Consider the following 21,367-nt stretch of genomic DNA (forward strand, 5'->3'; position numbering starts at 1 on the left):
GGAAAGGTCTGTCGCACCAGATGCAGAGTGGAGGCGAGGCCAGCCCAGCCTTGGCCGCATGGCACAGTGTCAGGAGGAGGATGGAAGCAGGCCTTGGGGGCGGAATCCCCAGCAGCAGTAGCAGCAGTTTACAGATCCCTCAACTCATAGCTGCCAAATGTCAGTGAGAGGATTTTTTTCAGCTGACTGAGAAGGGAGCAGGGTCTTCTCGTAAGCTCCGGCCTCAGGCAGCAGCGGTAGAGGCTGCATTGGGAAGTGGCTCCCGCAGCAGCCTGCATCCATTGTTGGATCTCAAAGCCCCTGGGGGGTGTGAGCAGCTGATCCTTACCTTAGCCCTGTGTGGCAGCCCTAATGCTCCTACCCCACATGATGCTCCTGGGGGAACTGAGCAGCTTATCTGAATCTCAGCCCTCAGTGACGGCTTGGTAGAACTAGAGGCCAAGTGGCTGTGGAGAGGAAACTCTATTACTCAAAGATTCTAGACACAAAAGTTTCTGGTTGCTTCCAGACCACTGTACACACTAGATTGTGTCACCTTGGAGGAAATGAGATCTTACAGATCCCCAGAGTATACCCTACTCTTGACAAAGGACCAAAAACTCAAGTAACTGTTTGGGAAAATGCCCAAAAAAAGGGAAAAAATATAGAAGGTTACTTTCTTTGTGAACAGATATCTTCTCCCATCCTTTCAGATGAGGAATAACAATGCTTACCATCAGGGAAAGACATAAAAGTCAAGGCTTCTGTATCCCAAACATCCAAAATAAATATTCAATGGGCTCAGGCCATGGAAGAGCTCAAAAAGGATTTTGAAAATCAAGTTAGAGAGGTGGAGGAAAAATTGGGAAGAGAAATGAGAGAGATGCAAGAAAATCATGAAAAGTGAGTCAACAGCTTGCTAAAGGAGATCCAAAAAATGCTAAAGAAAATAACACCTTGAAAAACAGGCTAACTCAATTGCAAAAAGAGGTTAAAAAGCCAATGAGGAGAAGAATGCTTTAAAAAGCAGAATTAACCAAATGGAAAAGGAGATCCAAAAGCTCACTGAAGAAAATAGTTCTTTAAAAATTAGAATGGAACAGATGGAGGCTAATGACTTTATGAGAAACCAAGAAATCACAAAACAAAACCAAAAGAATGAAAAAATGGAAGATAATGTGAAATATCTCATTGGAAAAACAACTGACATGGAAAATGGATCCAGGAGAGACAATTTAAAAATTAAGGGACTACCTGAAAGCCATGACCAAAAAAAGAGCCTAGACATCATCTTTCATGAAATTATCAAGGAAAACTGCCCTGATATTCTAGAACCAGGGGGCAAAATAAATATTGAAAGAATCCACCGATCACCTCCTGAAAGAGATCCAAAAAGAGAAACTCCCAGGAACATTGTGGCCAAATTCCAGAGTTCCCAGGTAAAGGAGAAAATATTGCAAGCAGCTAGAAAGAAACAATTTGAATACTGTGGAAATACAATCAGGATAACACAAGATCTAGCAGCTTCTACATTAAGGGATAGAAGGGCATGGAATATGATATTCCAGAAATCAAAGGAACAAGGACTAAAACCAAAAATCACCTACCCAGCAAAACTGAGTATAATAATACTTCAGGGGAAAAATGGTCTTTCAATGAAACAGAGGACTTTCAAGCATTCTTGATGAAAAGACCAGAGTTGAAAAGAAAACATGACTTTCAAACACAAGAATCAACAGAAGCATGAAAAGGTCAACAGGAAAGAGAAATCAAAAGGAATTTACTAAAGTTGAACTATTTACATTCCTTCAGGGAAAGACAATATTTGTAACTCTTGAAACTTTTTTCAGTATCTGGGTAGTTGGTGGGATTACCCACACACACACCCACACACACACCCACATATATATATATAGAGAGAGAGAGACAGAGAGCACAGGGTGAGTTGAATAGGATGGGATCATATCTAAAAAAATGAAATTAAGGGGTGAGAGAGGAATATATTGGGTGGAGAAAGGGAGAAATGGAATGGGGCAAATAATCTCTCATAAAAGAGGCAAGTTAAAGACTTTTCAGTGGAGGGAAAAAGGGGGGAGGTGAGAGAAAAAACATAAAGTTTACTCTCATCACATTCAACTAAAGGAAGGAATAAAATGCATACTCATTTTGGTATGAAAACCTATCTTGCAATACAGGAAAGTGGGGTAGAAGGGGATAAGCAGGGTGGGGAGGATGATGGAAGAGAGGGTAATGGGAGAAGGAAGCAATTAGAAGTCAACACTCTTGGGGAGGGACAAGGTCAAAAGAGAGAAAAGAAGAAATGGGGGGCAGAATAGGATGGAGGGAAATATAGTTAGTCTTATACAACATGTCTATTACGGAAGTCATTTGCAAAACTACACATATGTGGCCTATATTGAATTGTTTGCCTTCCCAATGGCGATGGGTGGGGAGGGAGGAAGGGAGAGAAGTTGGAACTCAAAGTTTTAGGAACAACTGTTGAGTACTGTTCTTGCATACAACTGGGAAACAAGAAATACAGGTAATCTCCAGACTTTCTAGAGCATATCTGATTCTAGATCATCCTGTTTTGTTATACATTGCACTGATTATAATTTTACTATATAGATAGATATGAAGCTATCTATCACTTTACTTCAGAGGGAGAGGGGAGAGGATAAGTGAGAGAAATTATTATTTCTCCCTCATCTCAATAACCCATTTTTAAAATTGGAGAGACCCCAGCTTTTCCCCCGTGTCCTATTTCCTTGCCCAATCTCTCAAGGACAGGGCTGATGGAAGATTGGATTAACATTCTCTTCCTCCTGGGTACTGCTACTCTACCCAACGAGCTCAGTCTTGGGTTGGGGATACAGATCCTTTGTCTAGATTGGCCAGGGCTGGGGGTGGTGGTGGTGATGGTCTGAGTATAGGGAGAGTTTCTCTGGCCAAGAGCAGCATGATGTCACCTTTAGCCCCTCACTGGAACGAGCTCACTTTTCTTTGTGAAGTCTGACTCTCACTAATTGTTCTCTGCCACCCTCAGGAACACTCTGCTTTCAAAGAGTGTGTAAGTCATGAGGCTGACTCCATGACTGCCTGCGACATTTGAGACCATTAATGACCAATTACCCAGAAATTATGTCTCTTAAATTTTTTAAAGTGTTTCAAAAGCATTTATTAAGCTCCTAGTATGTACTGGGCTCTGGGCTAAACACTTTTTTACAAATAAAATATATAATCTTAAAAAAAAAAAAAAAGAAAGAAATACAGGTAATGGGGTATAGAAATTTATCCTGCCCTACAGGACAAAAGAGAAGATGGGGATAAGGGAAGGGAGGGATGTTAGAAGGGAGGGCAGATCGGTGATAGGGGCAATCAGAATGCTTGGCGTTTTGGGGTGGGGGGAGGGGAGAGATGGGAAGAAAATTTGGAACCCAAAATTTTGTGGAAATGAATGTTGAAAACTTAAAATAAGTAAATAAATTTAAAAAAAACAACCTTAATGCTCCAGTAAACTTTCACCTCTACCTGTACACACCTTTCTTAGGACTCATTCTTTTAACCTTATTAATGACTCCTCCCACTTTGACATATCTTAATCATCTGGCACCCCTCAGCTCCCAAAAAGAAACTGGATTTAAGCTATTCACAATCCTACAAAGTCTAATGACCTAGGATCAGTGATACCATTAGGACTGATAGTTTTCCTAAGATTCCTAGCCTAAATTTAGTTCAGAAACTGTTTAACATATGATAGAAAAAAAGCCACACAAATGGATGGAAGCCACACAACTGGCACACAAATGGATGAAGAGTGAATCTAGACTAGCCCCAAGAAACCATATAAACAGGACAAAACAGCTTGTAAGATTTGGGCTTCCTTTGGCCTAAAAAAAATCATTATTCATAACAAACTGAGGTGAATTACTAAGTTCAAAGTGTTCTTAAGTTTCACTATAATTCTAAGCTTGTACATTATGCATTCTAAAAAGTATTACTGGAAATGAAAAAATGTTTTGCTTCTCTAACAATATAGAATAAAAGAAATATTCTCATTTTATGTTTTTTAAGCACTCAATGGTACTATATTCATGAACTATGAAACCTTTATAATATACCTTGGAAAAATAAAATATTTTTTTCCCAAAAAGCATCAACTCAATTATTTAAGTGAAAGGAATGGAAAATGGACTCAGACAATCAAGTTTAAAAACAGATAATACAAATCTTTTGCTTCAATTTAGATTGTGTTTCATTTTCTGACATTTAACCTTGGGGGTCACATTCTATAATAAATTGGATTAAATTAATAAAGACTCCTAGTGAACTACACAAATGAGATGGAATATCCAAGCTTTACCCGCCCCTTGGATGCTGGCACTTCTCTTTCCCTCTCAACTGACAGCACCCCGCCTTCTCTACCAGGCTCTAGGAAGCTTATTATTGGGGGAAATTGCCACTATCTTGCAAGATCCCATCAGTTTTGGGACTCTAACCCTTTGGCACCCTCTGTCCCTCTGACTGGAATGGGGAATCATGGGCTCCAAAACCTCCACTTAAGGAGGGAGCCCAGGTTAGACAAATCCTCATTTCTCACCTGGCAGCACTATTTGGGGACTTCTCTGACTTACCCACCATGCCCCCATGTTGGTAAGTTTGTGTGTTATCTTCTCCCATTAGATTTTAGCTCTTTTGAAGACAGGGACTATTTTTCTTTTTATGCATCTGTATTTCCAGCACACAGGAGGCCCTTAGTAAATGTTTACTGAATGATACAGAATACCACTGGAAACTGGGGACTCTTATTGCTATCTCCACACTGGAGACAGCACAGATTACTTCTCCTATTGAAACAAAGTACCAAGCAAAGTGAAGCTGTCCCTTGATTTTAAACCTTCTTTCTTTTTCTTGGGTTAGGGAAGAGAAGGATCTTTAAAAGACTTTTCTCTTTGGGGCCAGAACACATAAAAGCAAAAGCAAATAAACTACGATGAACAAAACCTGCCAAATGCAATCATGTTTATTTATTTATATTGGATTCTGAGACAAATAAATTACCTGTAAAGAAGTTTTTCTGGGCGAAGATGAAGTGATAAGTTGCTTTATACACTTCCAGCTCGCACTGCCAGGTCTGGGGCATATTCCATATTCGGGGATAGCTGGCGTTGACATGGAACTGTGAACCAAGTAAGAGCTTAAAATGTGACAATGTGTTAACAGCATCAGAAATGAAGAGTCAATCATGTATAATGGTGAGTCATTAAGACTTATTTTCCTGCTGAGTTGAGCAGAAGGCACCTCTAGGATTTTAGGCACCTTCTCGGACTTCCTGTGGCTGAAGGTCCAAACTTGCTGCTTTATTTAGGGAGCTTACTGATCCTAATTATTCATTCCTAATGCTGAGTCCTAGTGCACTCCCCAAACTTGGAGACCAAGTACAAAGGGAGGTCATCTGGAGTGGCAGAGAAGGCTCGCAGCCTCCTTCAGAGACCTCACTCCCCACCAGGATGGAAGAAGGCAGAGCAGCGACACTTGCGATCCCACTTGACGTTGCCACGGCAGCCTCACAGCACTCTAAGCTAACTGTCAAAGAATGGCAGCCGCGCAAAGACAAAAGGCTGCCTCCCCAGAGGGTGAGGGTCTGCTCTCTCATGGCACTAGCTGTCCACACGGGCTGCCAATCATGGCTACACGATGTATTTATAATATGCCCACCTCTAGACATCATTTGATCATGACACACAGCTGAGCACCACAAAATTCTTAGTACCTTTACATGACAATATCTTGTTCTGTGTAAGTAGTATTTTATCTATGTAGTGGTATTTCTTCTAGAATCTATTTGCATTAAGTGTCTCACAAGGATTTTTACGAAGCAAACAAAAATCCCCCCACAACACTATTCATTTTTTAAACTACAAAAAAACAAGTAAAAAAAAGATCATTTCATCATCACATCAGAGTTTGGTCTGGTCACATAAAGTAGCAACTTAAATCCTGGTAAGCAAAAAATCAGCATTAATGGCCTTCAGGTGACTATCTAAGTTCTATCCCAATGAGAAACAGTTGTGTGCTTGTGACTGAACCAGTGCACAAGGATTCCATTTCTTCTACTGAAGAGGATAACGGCCAGGTCTAGGGGTTCATGCACAGGTACCAGCCCCCAGTAACACTCCTTAGATCTGGAATTAATAGGAATTCTTAAAGCCCTTTCTCCCCATCCAAGCCAGCTTTCCCATGAAGACTCTGAAGCATGCCTCTCACAAGCTGGCTTCCACTGGCACACTCAAGGATTCCATGTTAGGACCAGGCCCAGGCCCAGTCTGGCCAAGTTTCGTGCCTCTCCCTTTTGTGCTTCTGACCCTCCAAACTTTGGTATGATTTCTCCTTTCACCTCACCTCCCCCAACTTTTCACCTCCTTTTTATGTATTATCCCCATTAGAATGTAAGCCCCTCAGAGGAAGGAACTATCTTTCTTTGTGGCTTGTATTTCTATGCTGAGTGCTTAGCACAGAGCCCAGCAAATAGTAATCCCTTAATGGAGGATTACTGCCTTCTTGCTCTGACTTCTTCAAGATAATCTCAATCAGATTCTTAATTGTAATCTAAAAAACATTTTGATAACTGTATTTCAATATAAAATGGTTTCCTCTATAATCCTATGCATTTTATTTTATGCATTTAAATACATTATTCTGTGAAGGAAAGGGGACCATAAGCTTCATCAAACGGTCCAAGGGGTCCAAGACACATGCTTAGAACCCCAGCCCTAAAGCAAATTCTGTATATCACACATGCATGCACAGTATCGTGTACTAAGGACTTACTGCTAACATTTCTGCTTCTAAAAGGGTCCGGTATTGCATACTGCTGGTAGCATCAACGTGTAAAAGTTGTCCTTTAATTGCAGGGGTATAACCTATTAGATGGAAGACAATAATTACCAAGAATTCAAGTTGTCCCTATTTTAGCTTATCATACTAAAGCATCAACCTGGGGATATTAAATATTAGATATTAAATCTTGAGAACAACCCAAGTCTGTAACCAGGGCAGATTAACAGTCTGCTGCTCATCTCTGCTGTATCTTCATCCAAGTCATAGGCCCCACCTGGGTGTCCCCTAAGAATCTCTTCATGAACCTCTTCTTTTGCCCCTTTATGCCATCTCACTTGGTGATCTATCTCATCATCTCCTATGAATTCAACTATTATCTCTCTGCAAATCTATCCCCAGATACATATATAAAGTCCTAATCTCTCTCCTGGGCTCTACTCACACATCAACAACTACCTCTTAGGTACCTCAAATTAACTCTCCTGGAGGCATCTTAAACTCAACCTGACCAAAAAAAGAACTCATCACCTTACATGTGAATTTAGCTGTCCTAATCACTTTACCCTATGTATATGACTTAACCAGTGTTAAAGGCCCTGGAAGTCAGGACCACTTCAAAGAAATCCAACTTCAAAATACAAGCTGCCACTGTATTGTGCTAGATTCAAAAGACTGGCTTGCAATACAAAAAGTGAGAGCATGGGACTCCATTTTCATCACAACAGTGCTGAATTTCATTAATATTTTTCTCAATATAAATGCAATAAAATGAAGCAAAGAGACCGAAAGTCACCTAACTTTAATAAGAGAAAATATTTAATAGGTACCAGCTAATAGAGACTTCAAATATATAAAAACCAGGAGATAATATTAATTCAGACAGAATTAAAGCCAATGTAGACACTGCTTAGGATATAACAATACCATGTTAAAATGGTGCTCTGATGGCCTGAAAGTTGGGCTTCCTCAAGTGTACACCTTACTGACAAGGGTCATATGGCTTTACATTTTAATATGTATAAAGTGAATTATAAGTGAAATACAATACTGCTTAGGAATTCTTATGCTTGTTCATACATAAGCAAACACTGTTTACAGCTCCTCAGTAGGCTTACCAAGGGTTTAAAGCCTAATACAGCCCTGCTAGGCATGCACAGAAAGCCTTCAGCAGGTGGAAGGCCATGTGTTAGGCACTGGGAAGAGGGACAACCATAAAAAACAGTGCTGCCAAACCTCAAGGAGTCTACACGCCACTGTGAGGGTACGACATCTCATACACAGATAAGACACTTAGCTGTCACTTCTAACACTGAGATTCAGAAGATTCCTTGTGGCACAAAGCGATAAGGAAGAGATGTGTTCAGGGCATGGAGGGACAACTAGGGGCTGTCCAAGAAGATCAAGTAAGACCTAGAAGGCCAGTCTGGGAGGAACCTGGAATCTGTGAGAAGTCGTGGACCACAAGGACCACGAGCCTGGAAAGGTAGGCCGAGAGTCAACGGATGGAAGAGGTTAAACACCAAGAGGAGGAATCTGTAATTAAGCCCAAAGGCAAAAAGAAACTGCAGTAGATCCCTGAGCAGGGAACCACTAACAAAACCCCCACGTTGGAAGAACATGATTTGGGCAGTTCAACCAAGTCTGGACCAGAGAGAGCCAAGTCTAGAAGTCAATGCAGGGAGGAGGCTGATGCAATCATCAGGTGAGAAGTCATGGTCTAGAAAGGAAAAGTCAGTAGGGAGAGCTACTGCTGAAGAGGAAAAACCAGACCATCATGACAACTGATTATGTATGGGAAAGTAAAGAATGAATGAAGAGCAGAGGCTGTGAACTTCAGTGACTCTCAATGTAAATAGGAAGTTTAGAGGAGGGTCAGGCTCCATGCAGATTCAGGAATTCTTACAGGATATCCAAGTGGAGATGTGCAGGGCTGGAAGCCAGGAGACACACTGGGCTGGACAGAGAGATCTGGGGATCATCTGCATAGAGATAATAATTGAATCTATATAGGGAGGGTGATGAAATCATCAGGAAGTTATAGAAAAGAGAAAAGGGGCCAGGACAGAGACTTGGGAAAAACCCACAGTTAGGATAATAGTCCAGCTAAAAAAAACTGAAAAAAGGACATTCAGATAAGACAAGGTAAGGTCTCAAAAATCGAGGAAAGATCAAGTATCCAAAAGGAGGTGATGAACAGGGCCAAAATAATCATGTTAAAATAACAGTGTCAAAACACTTACAACTATTGATGCTAATATGAAAATATTTTAAACGCACACAATGAAGATTTCTTTGATGAACCCTCAACAGCAAAAATTACTCTACCGCTTACATACTAATTTGAAGATAAGAATAAAATCTTAGCTTACCGTTTTCCCCAACTATCATAGGGATGTTGATTTCTAAATATGACCCAGCTCCCACATTTACATGTACAGCATTTGTTTCCTATCAAAAAAAAGGGGGCAGGGAGAATAAAACATTATTTATAACAAAGTCTCAAGTTTTTCAAAGTTCAATAACACACAAGAAAGTAGATATAGGAATAAAAAGGCAAGTTAAAATAAAAACCTGTTCCAAGATGCCAAAAATGCAAGTTGGAACAATGCAAATTCACAACGGACCCATGAGAAATTCTGGAAAAGGTCAGGTGAAGACAAAACCCTAAACATAGAAGTCACATGTAAAAGATGGTAACTGGAGGAATAGATGAGAAATCCTTATTCCAAACTGTTTCATCTCTTTCAGGCAACTGCTGTTTCACTAAACATGTGGAGAAGGAAAAACATGCAATCTCCTATTATGAAACAACCGCAACTGCACAAATGAAAATGGGTTGTTCTGACACGGCCAAATACTACTGGTAAACATAATGAAACATTTTACAAAACAATTTCTCGTACAACATGAATATTGCTAGATATCATTCCATCATTTACCCTATTTTTTGTGAACAACAAGTCAATCGTGGCATCTGCAATGATATTCATCCGCAGCTCAAAAGCAAGGATCTGCCTCGGTTTCCCTGGCTGAGCAATTTCAGAAATTTTCATAACTTGGTAATCAGGTGGGAAAAAAAACTTCCATAAACAGTCCCTATAAAATAAAAGGAACAATAAATCATTACTCAAAAGAAACTGACCACAGGGTAAAATCTGCCAGATCCCTTGATTTCTCAAGATGGTTCCTAACCCATTAACCTATCAGACATCCGACAGAAGCATTCACGTTGTCCCCATTATGTCACACGAGTCCTTCCCATCAGCACCAAGGAATCTTTCTTTCAAATGTTCACACTTACACAGGGCACGCTGGATGTGCTATAACGTGAGGCAGGTCGGCATGGGGAAGCTGAGCACAGGCAGACCCAAAGAGGCAAAGGCAGCCAGTTTTTCACTTAGAGCATGTTAACATGCTGTGTTGTACTCTACTTATTTTCAAGCTGCATTCTAAATGAAGACTTGTCCAAAGCATTTAGGGTTGGAGAAACAAACCACTGAAGGGGCTCAGAGAAAGCGAGGATGCCATTTTATACCAACTGTTTATTTGCTGGAAAGCACAAAAGAGGACGTGTGCCAAATTCTGGTTAACGGAGAAAATCTATGGAAGGTACTCTTAATACCTTTAAACAAAATGACACTGAACCTAGGGCTGGGAAACTGGAGCTCTGGGCCTACAACTCTCAGTAGACGCAGTTCAGTCTCCATCAGCCCGGGTTTGACTCCCTACATGGACTTAGGGGCTCAAGTCAAGCAGAGCTCTTCAAGCACTGACGCTGTCCCAGGTACTGGGGAGGCAAAGACAGTCTTTGTCTTCAAGGACTTGACATCCCACCAAGGAAGACAAAAGAGAAAAGGGGAAGGAAATGTGGGGAGTCCAAAAAGGCGAAGGGGGCCACCAAAATCTGCAAGGGGCAGATTTTTGCTGACACAAACAGAATGGTATATTGGCAAAGTCTGGCTCAAGTACCTCTGTCGGTCAGCCCAGGGTCCATAATTGAAATCCGTTCCTTTACCACAAACTATATCCAATCCCCAACATGGAGGCAAATCTTGCAATTTACTATTCTCACTGCTCATTTCTCCCTCGATAGTTTCCTCAGTTTCTTCTGGGACCAGGCCTATGTTGCAGAATGCAATAAAAAAGAAGTTACTTAGAATAGTCATCAAAGTTTTTCCCCATAGCTAAGTATTTAGAAATTGTAAACATATAGTGCTTGGCCTAACATCCTTTATCTTGAATCAAAATATTAAGAACAGAGAAATAAAAATGACTCTTTTGTAATGGGAACTGACCACTAAACTTTCAAGCCTTTCCGAGGCTCAAGACCAGCAAAAAGCAGATTTTTCTAAAACTGATGCCTGGGCAGTGCTGAAAAACTTCACCATCTATGAACACTCACTTCCACCAAACTGAAGTGTCAAGATATTTTGGGGTACTCGTTAGAAAGTGGCACATCTGAAAGAAATTTTTGTCTTGTCTTTTCTAATCTGCCAATGAGAAGACATTTAATCAAACCACAAGGGGCTAGTCTACAGGTGTCTAACAAGTTTTATTGAATTGGTTACAGATTTTGAAATTCTAAAAGAAAAACAGACTTTAAAAAAATTTCTGCAAAAGATAAATAGCAATACAGGTAAAACTCCTAAAGTGGATGCAAAATTCTTCTACAGGAGACTAGCACAGTGCAGACAACCAGGGCCAGAGGGGGGTCGACGTGCACGCACTGAAGTTTTGCTTCTAATACACACGGACTCTCAGACTGCACAAATCACTTCAGCTCTAAGACTAGGCGTGACTCTCTAGGACTCCAGTCTCATCTGCACTATAGTGGCAGTACCGCCCAATACAATGGCCTGCACTGGAGCTTATCAGCAGGAATTCCCTAGAACATAACAAACCATCAGACACCCCTCCCGAAGCATCCCCTTTTCCCAATCTTTCTCATTTTTCACATGTAACAATCTACCTGGTTCATCCATATAGTAGTAAATGTCAACATCATTGGATTGCATCACAACAAAACCTTCTCCCATTAATCTTGGGGGCCTAAAAAAAGGGAAGGAAAAGTACAAAACAAGTAAACCTTTGTAAAAGAAAAGCACTAATTTTTTGTTAACTTTCAAGTGAGAACAATTCAAAAAGATATTTCAAGTGCTGCAAGATATACTCCTTAATCCCACATATACAAAAATATTTATAACAGCTCTCTTTGTGGTGGCCAGCAACTGGAAATCGAGGGAATGCCCATCGATTGGGTAATGGCTGAACAAGCTGTGGTATATGAATGTAATGGAATACTACTGTGCTATAAGAAATGATGAATAGGGCTTCAGAAAAACGTGGAAAGACTTCTACGAACTGATGTTGAGTGAAATGAGCAAAACCAGGAGAACATTATACACAGTAACCGCCACGTTGAGCAAGGACTGTTTCTGGTAGACTTAGCCCTTCACAGCAAGGCAAGGACCAAAAACATTCCCAAAGGACTCCAGGTAAAATGCCATCCACATCCAGAGAAAGAACTATGGAACTGAAATGCAGAATGAAGCAGACTATTTTCCCTTGTGTTATGTTTTGTTTTGGTTTTTCTCATGGTTTCTCCCATTCATTTTAATTCTTCTATGCAACATGACTAATGTGAAAATGTATTTAATAAGAATACATGTGTAGAACCCATATAAGATTGCATGCTATCTTGGGGAGGTAAGTGGAAGAGAGAGAAAATTCAAGACTTATGGAAGTGATTGTAGAAAACCGAAAACAAATAAATTAATTCAAAAAAAAGATACACTCCTTAAAAAATAATTTATGGGAAAAAAAATTTCTCATTGCAATAAATAATTCCACAATGGTACTAGCAATAAAAAACGATACTGAAAATTTTAACTAAAAAGATCAATTATTAAAGAGAATTAAAGAGTACAGCCCACTACTCAACTTTTTCAACATCTAAACTGTGTCCTATCTGGCCACCTGTGGGTTTGGGAGGCCAGGACAATCGATTTATGAACCAACATGGCAGTTCCTAATACACAGATGAAGTGAACTAGCCATTGGATTTCCCACAAATGGCCTTGTCCCCTGCCACTTCCCAGATTTGAGGCTAACGATGACACAAGCAGGAGTAGGAAGATTACATTGATTCCACTGAGAAGAAACAGACCACCTCAGAACACAGTGAGTTCCAATGTGAGGGTGTGGGGTGTGTGTCACGAAATTATCTAAAGAGACCATGGTGGAATCACAGAGACATGAGCAACCAATCACTCAGCTTACATTTTTAAAAGGTGTACACAGGAGATGGGAGCACGGAAAGGTAAAAATAATGAATATAAAAGTACGATATGATGCTACAAGAATGGCATCAGGAGAGCTAAACGTTCAGGACAGGCTGAATAAGGAATGCTAAGGATGAGACCAAAAGGAGGTCTGCTTTCTTTTCAGCTATCAGGGGAGATCGAAGATGGAGCCACTGCTGGAGGCAGATGGAACAATGCTATCTGGTAACAGAGAAAGACCATGGGATCAGACTAGGGCTGAAAGGGGCCTCAGAGGGCCTCGAGTCTCTCCCCACTGCTCTACAGTTGAGATGACAGAGACCCCCAGATTGGCTGAAGGTCACAAAGGCAATGACAGAAATGGGCAGAGCGGCTCAAGTTTTATTCTGCTTTTGACTTCTCTGACAAGGAAAATAAATGTTGACCTGTAAAGGACAAAACATCTAACCAAGCTAAGTAAAGAGACAGTAAGTGAGCATCTCTATAGATTCTTGATAAATTCAAGGGATCTGGTCCAGAAGGAACTACATTCCTAAGTCATGGAAAAAATGAGTCTCTGCCAGTGACAGATGAAAAGATACTGAAGAACAAAGGAGGTGCCACGGGACCAAAAAACAGGAAATGCCCCAATTTTGCAAGAAATGAAAAGAGATTTAACAAATTATAGGCCACTGAGTTTGACAACTCTAATTTCTTCCAAGTAAATTCTGGAATAGATAATGAGTGAACTTCTAAAAAAGAAAGATCATAAAGAACCAGCAGGCTTCTGAAAGAATACTAAGACTAAGTTAATTTTGTTTTTTGATAAAAGTTTCTAAATTAGTAGATAAGAAGAATGCCTACATTTATGTGCTTTTGTTGTTGTTCAGTCATTTCAGTCAGGTCTGATTCTCTGTGACCCCATTTGGGGTTTTCTTGACAAAGATACTAGAGTGGTTTGTCATTTCCTTCTCCAGCTCTTTTTACAGATGAGGAAACTGAGGCAAACAGGGTGAAGTGACTTGCCCAGGGTCATACAGCTAGACCATATTTGAACTCAGGAAGATGAATCCTCCTGATTCTAAGCCTAGTGCTCTACCCACTGCAATGCCACCTGGTTGCCCTGGATTTGTACACTAGATTTTAGCAAAGGATCTGACAAAATATCTCAAGCTACTTGTGTGGAAAAGCTGAAGAGATCTCAGAATGGAATTGGGTAGAAAATGCTAAAAGCAATCATGTAAAGTGCTAATAAACAAAATGCAACATTCCTAAGTTTTTAAAAAGTTTTAGATGTGGCCTAGTGGACAACACCATTAGCTGGAATTAAAACCAGTGGAACGGCTGGATTTATATAGTAATCACTGTGATTGATCCCAAGGATCAGTGCTTGGCCCTATACCAGTTAAAAGTCAATCAACGAATCAAGAGCTATTTTTATAGATAATTTGGATAAATGTACAGACAGTATATTTATCAAATCTGCAGATGAGACAAAGCTAGGAAGAAAAGCTAACACTCTAAATGACAGAGTTAGGATCCAACAAGAGCCTGACAAGCTGTAACACTGGAATAAATTGAATAAGGTAAATTTAATAACTACAAAAATAAATTCTTTCCACTTGAATTTTAAAAACTGGCTTTATGAAAACAAGACAGCAGAGACCTGGTTAGTTAAACATTTGTCTGAAAGAGATCTGGGATGATAGTGAACCATAACCTCAGTGAGCCAACAATATGCTGGGATATAACAAGCAGCTAAGAGAGCATGTGCAATCTTGGGCTTGCCCAAAGAGAGGCACAGACTCCAGAGAGAAGGGGCTGATAGCGTAGTGCCCCCTGACCTGGCCAGACCTCAGCTGCAATCCTATATTCTGCTTTCAGTACCAGTTTACAGGAAGGTAACTGATAAGGTGGGAGGCTTTGAGCAGAGAACACAGAATGGTGATGGGACTAAAGTCCAAGGCAAAGTAACATAGGATATTTGGCCTGTAGAAGAAAAAATTTAGGAAGACACAATGGCTCTGCTGGATGCTTAGAGGTTAATGACATGGAAGGTGGCCTAGGAATGCCCATTTGGCTCTTGAGGGCAGAATTAAGCATGATAAGTGGATGCTGGAAAGAGTAAATTAAGGAAACAGACAGAGCAGACTGGCCCCTGGACTCAGCAGATGCCCCCCCTGAAAAGTTACTTGTCCAGTGTGTGACAGACAGGAACCATTTGGGTCACAGTCAGACTCAACCATCACAGAGTTCTGCAAAGTTCTGAAGTTTTGCAAATTCCATTTACAAGTGAGTCTGTGATCGGTCTCACAGCAAGACAGATTCAAGGAGGGTTAGATTACTTCTAGTAGCAAGGATTAGGAAATGCTTCATCTAAGAAAAAGAATTTATGCTGGACTTCTAGACTTTAAAAGGTGATGATTTCAAAAGGCAGAAAAATGAGGCATGGCATGTGCAAATGTATGGAGGTAGTAAAGAACAGGATGGACCAAAATATACTGTCTCTGAAACAGATTCATGTTAACAGAGTTGCAACAGGCCCTGGAATAAATCAAGTCCTACTCATTCTTAAGCAGGAATTATTTTTGGAGAGACACTGCACTTCGCCAAAAGAAGATCATCTGCTCTCTGCTGGAAATCCTCCAGTGGCAGGTCACTTTCTGCCTCCTGAGGCAGCTCGTCCAGTTTCTGGATGGCTCAGCTAGAAAGTTTTTCCTCAAAGTGAACTGAAATCTGCCTCTACTTTTTCTTCTTCCATCACCATTTTTCCTATTTTGTCCTTCTTGGTAAAATACAGCAATGAAAGTCAACTGATGCCAGGCCATCAGCAATGGTAAATGGCTGAAGGTATTTGAGTCATGTATACTATCAGGAAGACAGTTCAACAAGTAGTGAATATTGACTTGGCAAGGGAGGCAACGACACTCATCCACACTCTACTACCACAGCTCAGATGAGATATAATGAGGAGCTGCAGGGAACCTGGCAAGGAGTAGGCATATAGTGGAAAGGTGTACAAAGGGAACCTCTCCATTTGCTTAGACCAAAAACAGCTTCAGAGTCCCAAGCCAGGGCCCAGGAGCACAATGGGGCCATGCACAACAACCCAGCAAGGCAGAGCAGTGCTGTTCTGGTTTTTAAGATAACACAATGGTCACTTGTCCAACAAAAGAAGAACTCCTAGCCTCAGAAAGATGGTAGCCTACGCTAGGGCAAAAATACCAACGAAGTATTAAAAAGACTCTTACTCGTCATTTTGAAGACCAACATATCGGGGACTGGGAACAAGCATGACTCTAACGTTTTCCAGTTTTCCCTTCACGATGTGCATAAACTGGTCAAGGTGGCTAGATGGTGGCTTTGTAGTGTACGTTAAGAAAGCATCATCGAAGTTAATACAGAGAGTCTGTGGTTGGTAATGGTTCCCAAATGCCAAACGACCCTAAAGAGATGGACCAAAAAAGGCTTCACATTAATGTTCAAAGTCTGATCTGGCAATGAACTACCCATCTTATTTCCTCAGATTTGTCCAAAACAATCCACTCTGAAAACCAAACTACTAAGCAGTTTTTATTTTGTTATCTAAGGAAATTATTCTGGAATGTAAAACAAACTTTAATGATCCTCTTTGTCAGACAGTGATGCTGAAGTATTAAATTACAGTCCCTTAAATACTTGGGAACATCCGATCAGTAAGAGCTGATAAATTTGTGCTGAAAATAGACAGCTATTTTAGAACTCACTTTCACACTTTACCACTTAATGAAATTACTGTAATTTTCTAAGTGAAAACTGTGCCTGAAAACACCACAAACAACAATCCTGTGTCATTAACACGTGCTTCATATTATACTTTGCTTACTGTGCTCACGTTGACCTTTATGACTGGAATAAGAGACCTCCAGGAGGATGAGGGATCTTGAGATTCTGTTCTTACTTTAACTCTGAGAAGGAAAAACATGAGACTAAGTCAAAATAGCTTTTGAGGAAAAATGGAGAGAGACTGAATAAAAAGTATTCCAGTTTCACATTTTAGTCACAAAGGTACTCAGACAAACTTGGGTACTCTTTGGAAACCAGTTACGTTTTCACAAACAAACCTAGCTATAAGAAAGCAATAGGAAACAAAATAAGGCTGAAGTAAATAGCTACGCACCTCTATTTTCTCCTCTCCTCTGACCAAAAGAAAGAAAAAGGGAAGAAATACAGTGATTTAATTTATTCTTTCCAATTTTTCAGAAGAAAAATTCAGGCAAATGTATGTATGCATCAAGGAAACAAATACTGCTCATTAAACCTACCATTACACTCATTACTACAGAAGAGTCTGTAATAAGAGTGCCCAAATTATTAAGTAAAGAATGATAAAGACACAAATTACCTAATGCAAATGATCAACAAGAAAAACTGGTATCCTAAAGCACAGCTCAGAGTCATCAATGAGCTATACCGCTCATTAAGCCACAGAAGCACCTCATGCTAAGATAGGTTTTCTCCAATACAACGAAAACAAAATGGGAGAGGAGAAATAAAAGCGTACGGCACCCACATGATGTTTTTAAAAGCAAAATCTAGAATTCAGTGAAGGTCAAATGTCAAGATTAAATGCAGGACAGATATTCCTTACATGTAAACTCTCAGTAATCTCAATAATGATACTGATGTTCAAATGAACAAGCTTTGACTCTTCAGATAGGAGAACTTTAAATATTAAAACTCAAAATATTAAGCCTTCAGCATAAACCCACCTTGTTTTATTTCTACAATTCAATCAAGAGATTCTTTGGAGAAGTTAGGAAATAACTACTATTATTTTCATTACGGCAAGCCCTTGTACATAAATTTAAATGTAGGAAGTGCTTTGGATTCTTTTTTTAACATTTATGTGTGTACTTATACATACTCTTATATGCATACAAGAAAGGTTGAGAGATAAACGGGTCCTATCAATGAAATTACTGAACTACTGTACATACCACACAACAAAACATGGGCAGTTAGTAATTTTCTATCTCAGTTCTTCTCTGTACATACAAAGTTCCCTTCATTAAACAATATTCTTACATTTATCCTCCATCCTCCCTCTTCTTTTCCAGAGGAAAACTTTCTCTGCTAACTTCCAAGGGGAATTTCTCAAGCAGTACTTTGACCTTCCTTCAGGGATTCCCCTCTACTACACATTTAATCTTTCCCTTCACAATAGTTTTTTCCCTTCTGCTTAGGAAAAGTGCTTCCTAAAATTAAAAAATTATTACCTGAAACTTCTCTTTTTCCTTTCAATGCCAAAATAATATTTCAAGTACCTACTCACATCTTAAACCCTGTGTAATATGGCTTCTACCTACCAAAACCATTCTCCTTAAGGTCACCAAGAAGCCCTCCTACCTGCCAAAGCCAATGGCCTTTCCCTAACTCTGGCTCTCCTCTGCCTCTCCAGACCCTCTCCTACCCTCTACCTTCTTGAAATCTCTCCCTTAGCTTCACCATCCTGTCCTACTTCCTGAATCCTCCATTGGTCTTATTTCTTTCACTCGCCCCCAAAATGTGAGCGTCCTATAAGGTCTCACCCTTGAGACCTCTATAACTTTTCCTAAAAGTTATCATTCACTCAACTATTGCTTTTACACAAATGACTCTTAAACCTACAGCACTTGGGCTCTCTTTCACCAAAATTGACTCACACCTAGACTTCCCTATTTTTGTAAATTATACCTTATCACTCTCATTTTTTACCTTTCCAGATATCCATCCAGTTGGTGACCTAGGTTTTTACTTTTCCTCCCTAACATTTATTGTATCTACCTCTTCCCATCTATTTCCATCTCTACCAACCTAGCTCCTCTACGAAATCTTCTCCAATTCCAAGAGCTCTCTTATTACCATGAACTTTTATAGTCTTTACTTGTCTCACTTCCAGTACCAATCATTCAGCAACCCCAACCACATTTTAAGATTCTGAGCAGAGGGCAATGTCATGGACCCCATAGCATTCTCAAGGCTTACACAATGTCAAGTCCTAAAGCAGTACCCCTAAAGTTGATATTGATGATTATAATGACTTTAAAATCTAGGAGTGACTCCAAGTTACCATTATAATATCTATCATTCACAATCTATTCTAAATAGACATATGACCGTAACACGAAAGATCCTACTACAGAAAAATGGGAGATCATGTTCCTCTCAAAACTATAGGTAGATATATTCTTAACCAAACAAGAGGCAGAGGCAACTACCAAAGACAAAATAGATAACTTTGATTATCTGAAACTTAAAAGCTTCTGCAAAGACAATATTAATGTGCCTAGGACAAGAAGGGAAATGATCAAACGGGAAAAAAAAAATCTTTACATCAAATTTCTCTGATAAAAGTTTGGTTTCTAAGCTATATAAACAATTAATAAATATATATGACTATTAGCCATTCCCTAATAGATAAAAAATAAAAGGATATGGACAGTTTTCAAAAGAAGGATTGCAAAGTATACACAGATGCATTAAGGAATGCTCCAAATAACCAACATTACAAGCTGTGCAGATCAAAACAACCCTGAGATTTCACTGCAGACCCTGCAGACTTGCTAGGCTGACAAAAAAAATAGTAATATTTGGAGAGGTTATGGAAAGATAGGCACACTAATACATTGCTAGCAGAGCTGTGAAACTAGTACAACCATATTGGGAAGCAATTTGGAATTACGCAAATAAAGTGACTAATACATCTATATCCTTTGAACCAGAGACTGTGTTACTGGGCTTATACCCCCAAGGAAGCAAAACTGATAAGAAGAAAGTCTGCATATACTTCAAAATATTTGTGAGAGCTAAGCACTGGATACAAAGTAGATACCCACCAATTTAAAGAAGGGCTAAACAAGTTGTAGTTCATGGATATAAAAGAATATTATTAGGCTATAAAAAATGACAAATGTGATGAAGACAGAGAAGCATGAAAAGATCTACATAAACTGATGCAGAGTCAAGTCAGAGGAGCCAAGAAAACAACATCCACAATGACTAGAGCACCGTCAATGTCAACAACAACCGCCTCCAACAAATACAGCCAACGTAACAAAATTATAAAGACCTGAATGCAGAGATACGAGAGCACCCCTCGCACCCCTCACTCTGTAGAGATGGGAGGTTGGCAGTGTTACACATGACATCTGGACTCTCAAAAAAGAAAAAATGCTATTTGTGATATGGGAACGGCACTCTGAGAACGGTACGGAGGGTCATACTTAGGATAACAACGCTGATGTAAGAAACAGAAAATATCAATAAAAACACTTTTTAAAAAAGATATGTAAATAAGAATAAAATAAAATACATAAATTAAGAATAAAAAGAGATTATTTATCATTGAATGGTGCCAGAAAAAGATTAATGGCACTTTCCTGAGCTATCTGCATTTTGCTGGGTGCCATATCCATTATAGATTATCTATTAAGCCAACCAACTCTATGTGTAGTATACATGTTAAAGTAACTAATAATTTAATATTTTTTTAATATACTAACAATTAAATTTGGGGAAATTGGGTTTCAGTTCCCTCATCTGAAAATGAAGAGTTTGAACGAGATGACCACTAAGATCCTTCCATTCTAAATCCTATATGTCAAAGATAGTCCAAGGTATTGCAAAATACAAGACTTCACTCTGGAATGCAAAAAATATAAATACTTTCTTGAGACAGTTCCCTAAAACTTGAGAGAAGATGCCAGGCTCTAAATAAACTAAGCAGTAACTATCAATAATTCTTTCTCTTTAAAATCATGCTATGTATTGATAATCATTTAATAACCTCAATAAGGGCAAGGGCCTGAACTAATCAACCTGCAGAAGAGCCTGGACCTAACAGCTCTTTCTTTGCTCTCTGAGTAAACTCAGAGGATATCTCTTCCTATGTTAACAAGGCCAGATGGGCTAACTTAAAAGCACTTTTCCTCCTGCCATTAAGCATGAGACCCTTAACCCGAGACACTATCTTGAATAATAGAACTTTTTCTGTATCTTAATATTTTTAGTTAATATTTTATTTTTATTTGTGGACACATACTATGCCATGGCACGTTAATGGTAAAGTAAGCACAGATATCCTGGCTCGTAATTTCAATTGACACTTTGTCAACACTCTTATCTTACTGTATTTCCCACCTATTCAATTAAGAAATTTCCCTTCTCATAATATGGTTAAACACATATGGAGATCATAAATTTGAGTGACACAGACATGCCGAGCTGGGATTTGTTCAAAAACATATTTAAGTTTGGTAATTCCTTTA

At 39.5% G+C, this 21,367-nt stretch overlaps 1 protein-coding gene across 11 annotated transcripts in view; it reads right to left on the reverse strand.

Moving 5' to 3' along the window:
- BLTP1 (bridge-like lipid transfer protein family member 1) overlaps positions 1-21,367 on the reverse strand; it is a 206,545-nt gene that overhangs the window by 145,163 nt on the left and 40,015 nt on the right. For 10 of the 11 annotated variants that reach the window (XM_072625201.1, XM_072625203.1, XM_072625206.1 and 7 more), the window contains 8 exons: positions 16,945-17,026; positions 16,331-16,524; positions 11,789-11,868; positions 10,789-10,939; positions 9,759-9,915; positions 9,189-9,267; positions 6,811-6,902; positions 5,041-5,158 (listed from right to left, as the gene is read on the reverse strand). In XM_072625201.1, coding sequence (XP_072481302.1) covers positions 5,041-5,158; positions 6,811-6,902; positions 9,189-9,267; positions 9,759-9,915; positions 10,789-10,939; positions 11,789-11,868; positions 16,331-16,524; positions 16,945-17,026 — 953 coding nt within the window. The remainder of the gene's footprint in view (positions 1-5,040; positions 5,159-6,810; positions 6,903-9,188; positions 9,268-9,758; positions 9,916-10,788; positions 10,940-11,788; positions 11,869-16,330; positions 16,525-16,944; positions 17,027-21,367) is intronic. The other variant, XM_072625207.1, reaches the window with a different exon arrangement.

The sequence above is a fragment of the Notamacropus eugenii genome, chromosome 7 (genome assembly GCF_028372415.1).
Source record: "Notamacropus eugenii isolate mMacEug1 chromosome 7, mMacEug1.pri_v2, whole genome shotgun sequence".
In the NCBI taxonomy this organism is placed as follows: domain Eukaryota; kingdom Metazoa; phylum Chordata; class Mammalia; order Diprotodontia; family Macropodidae; genus Notamacropus; species Notamacropus eugenii.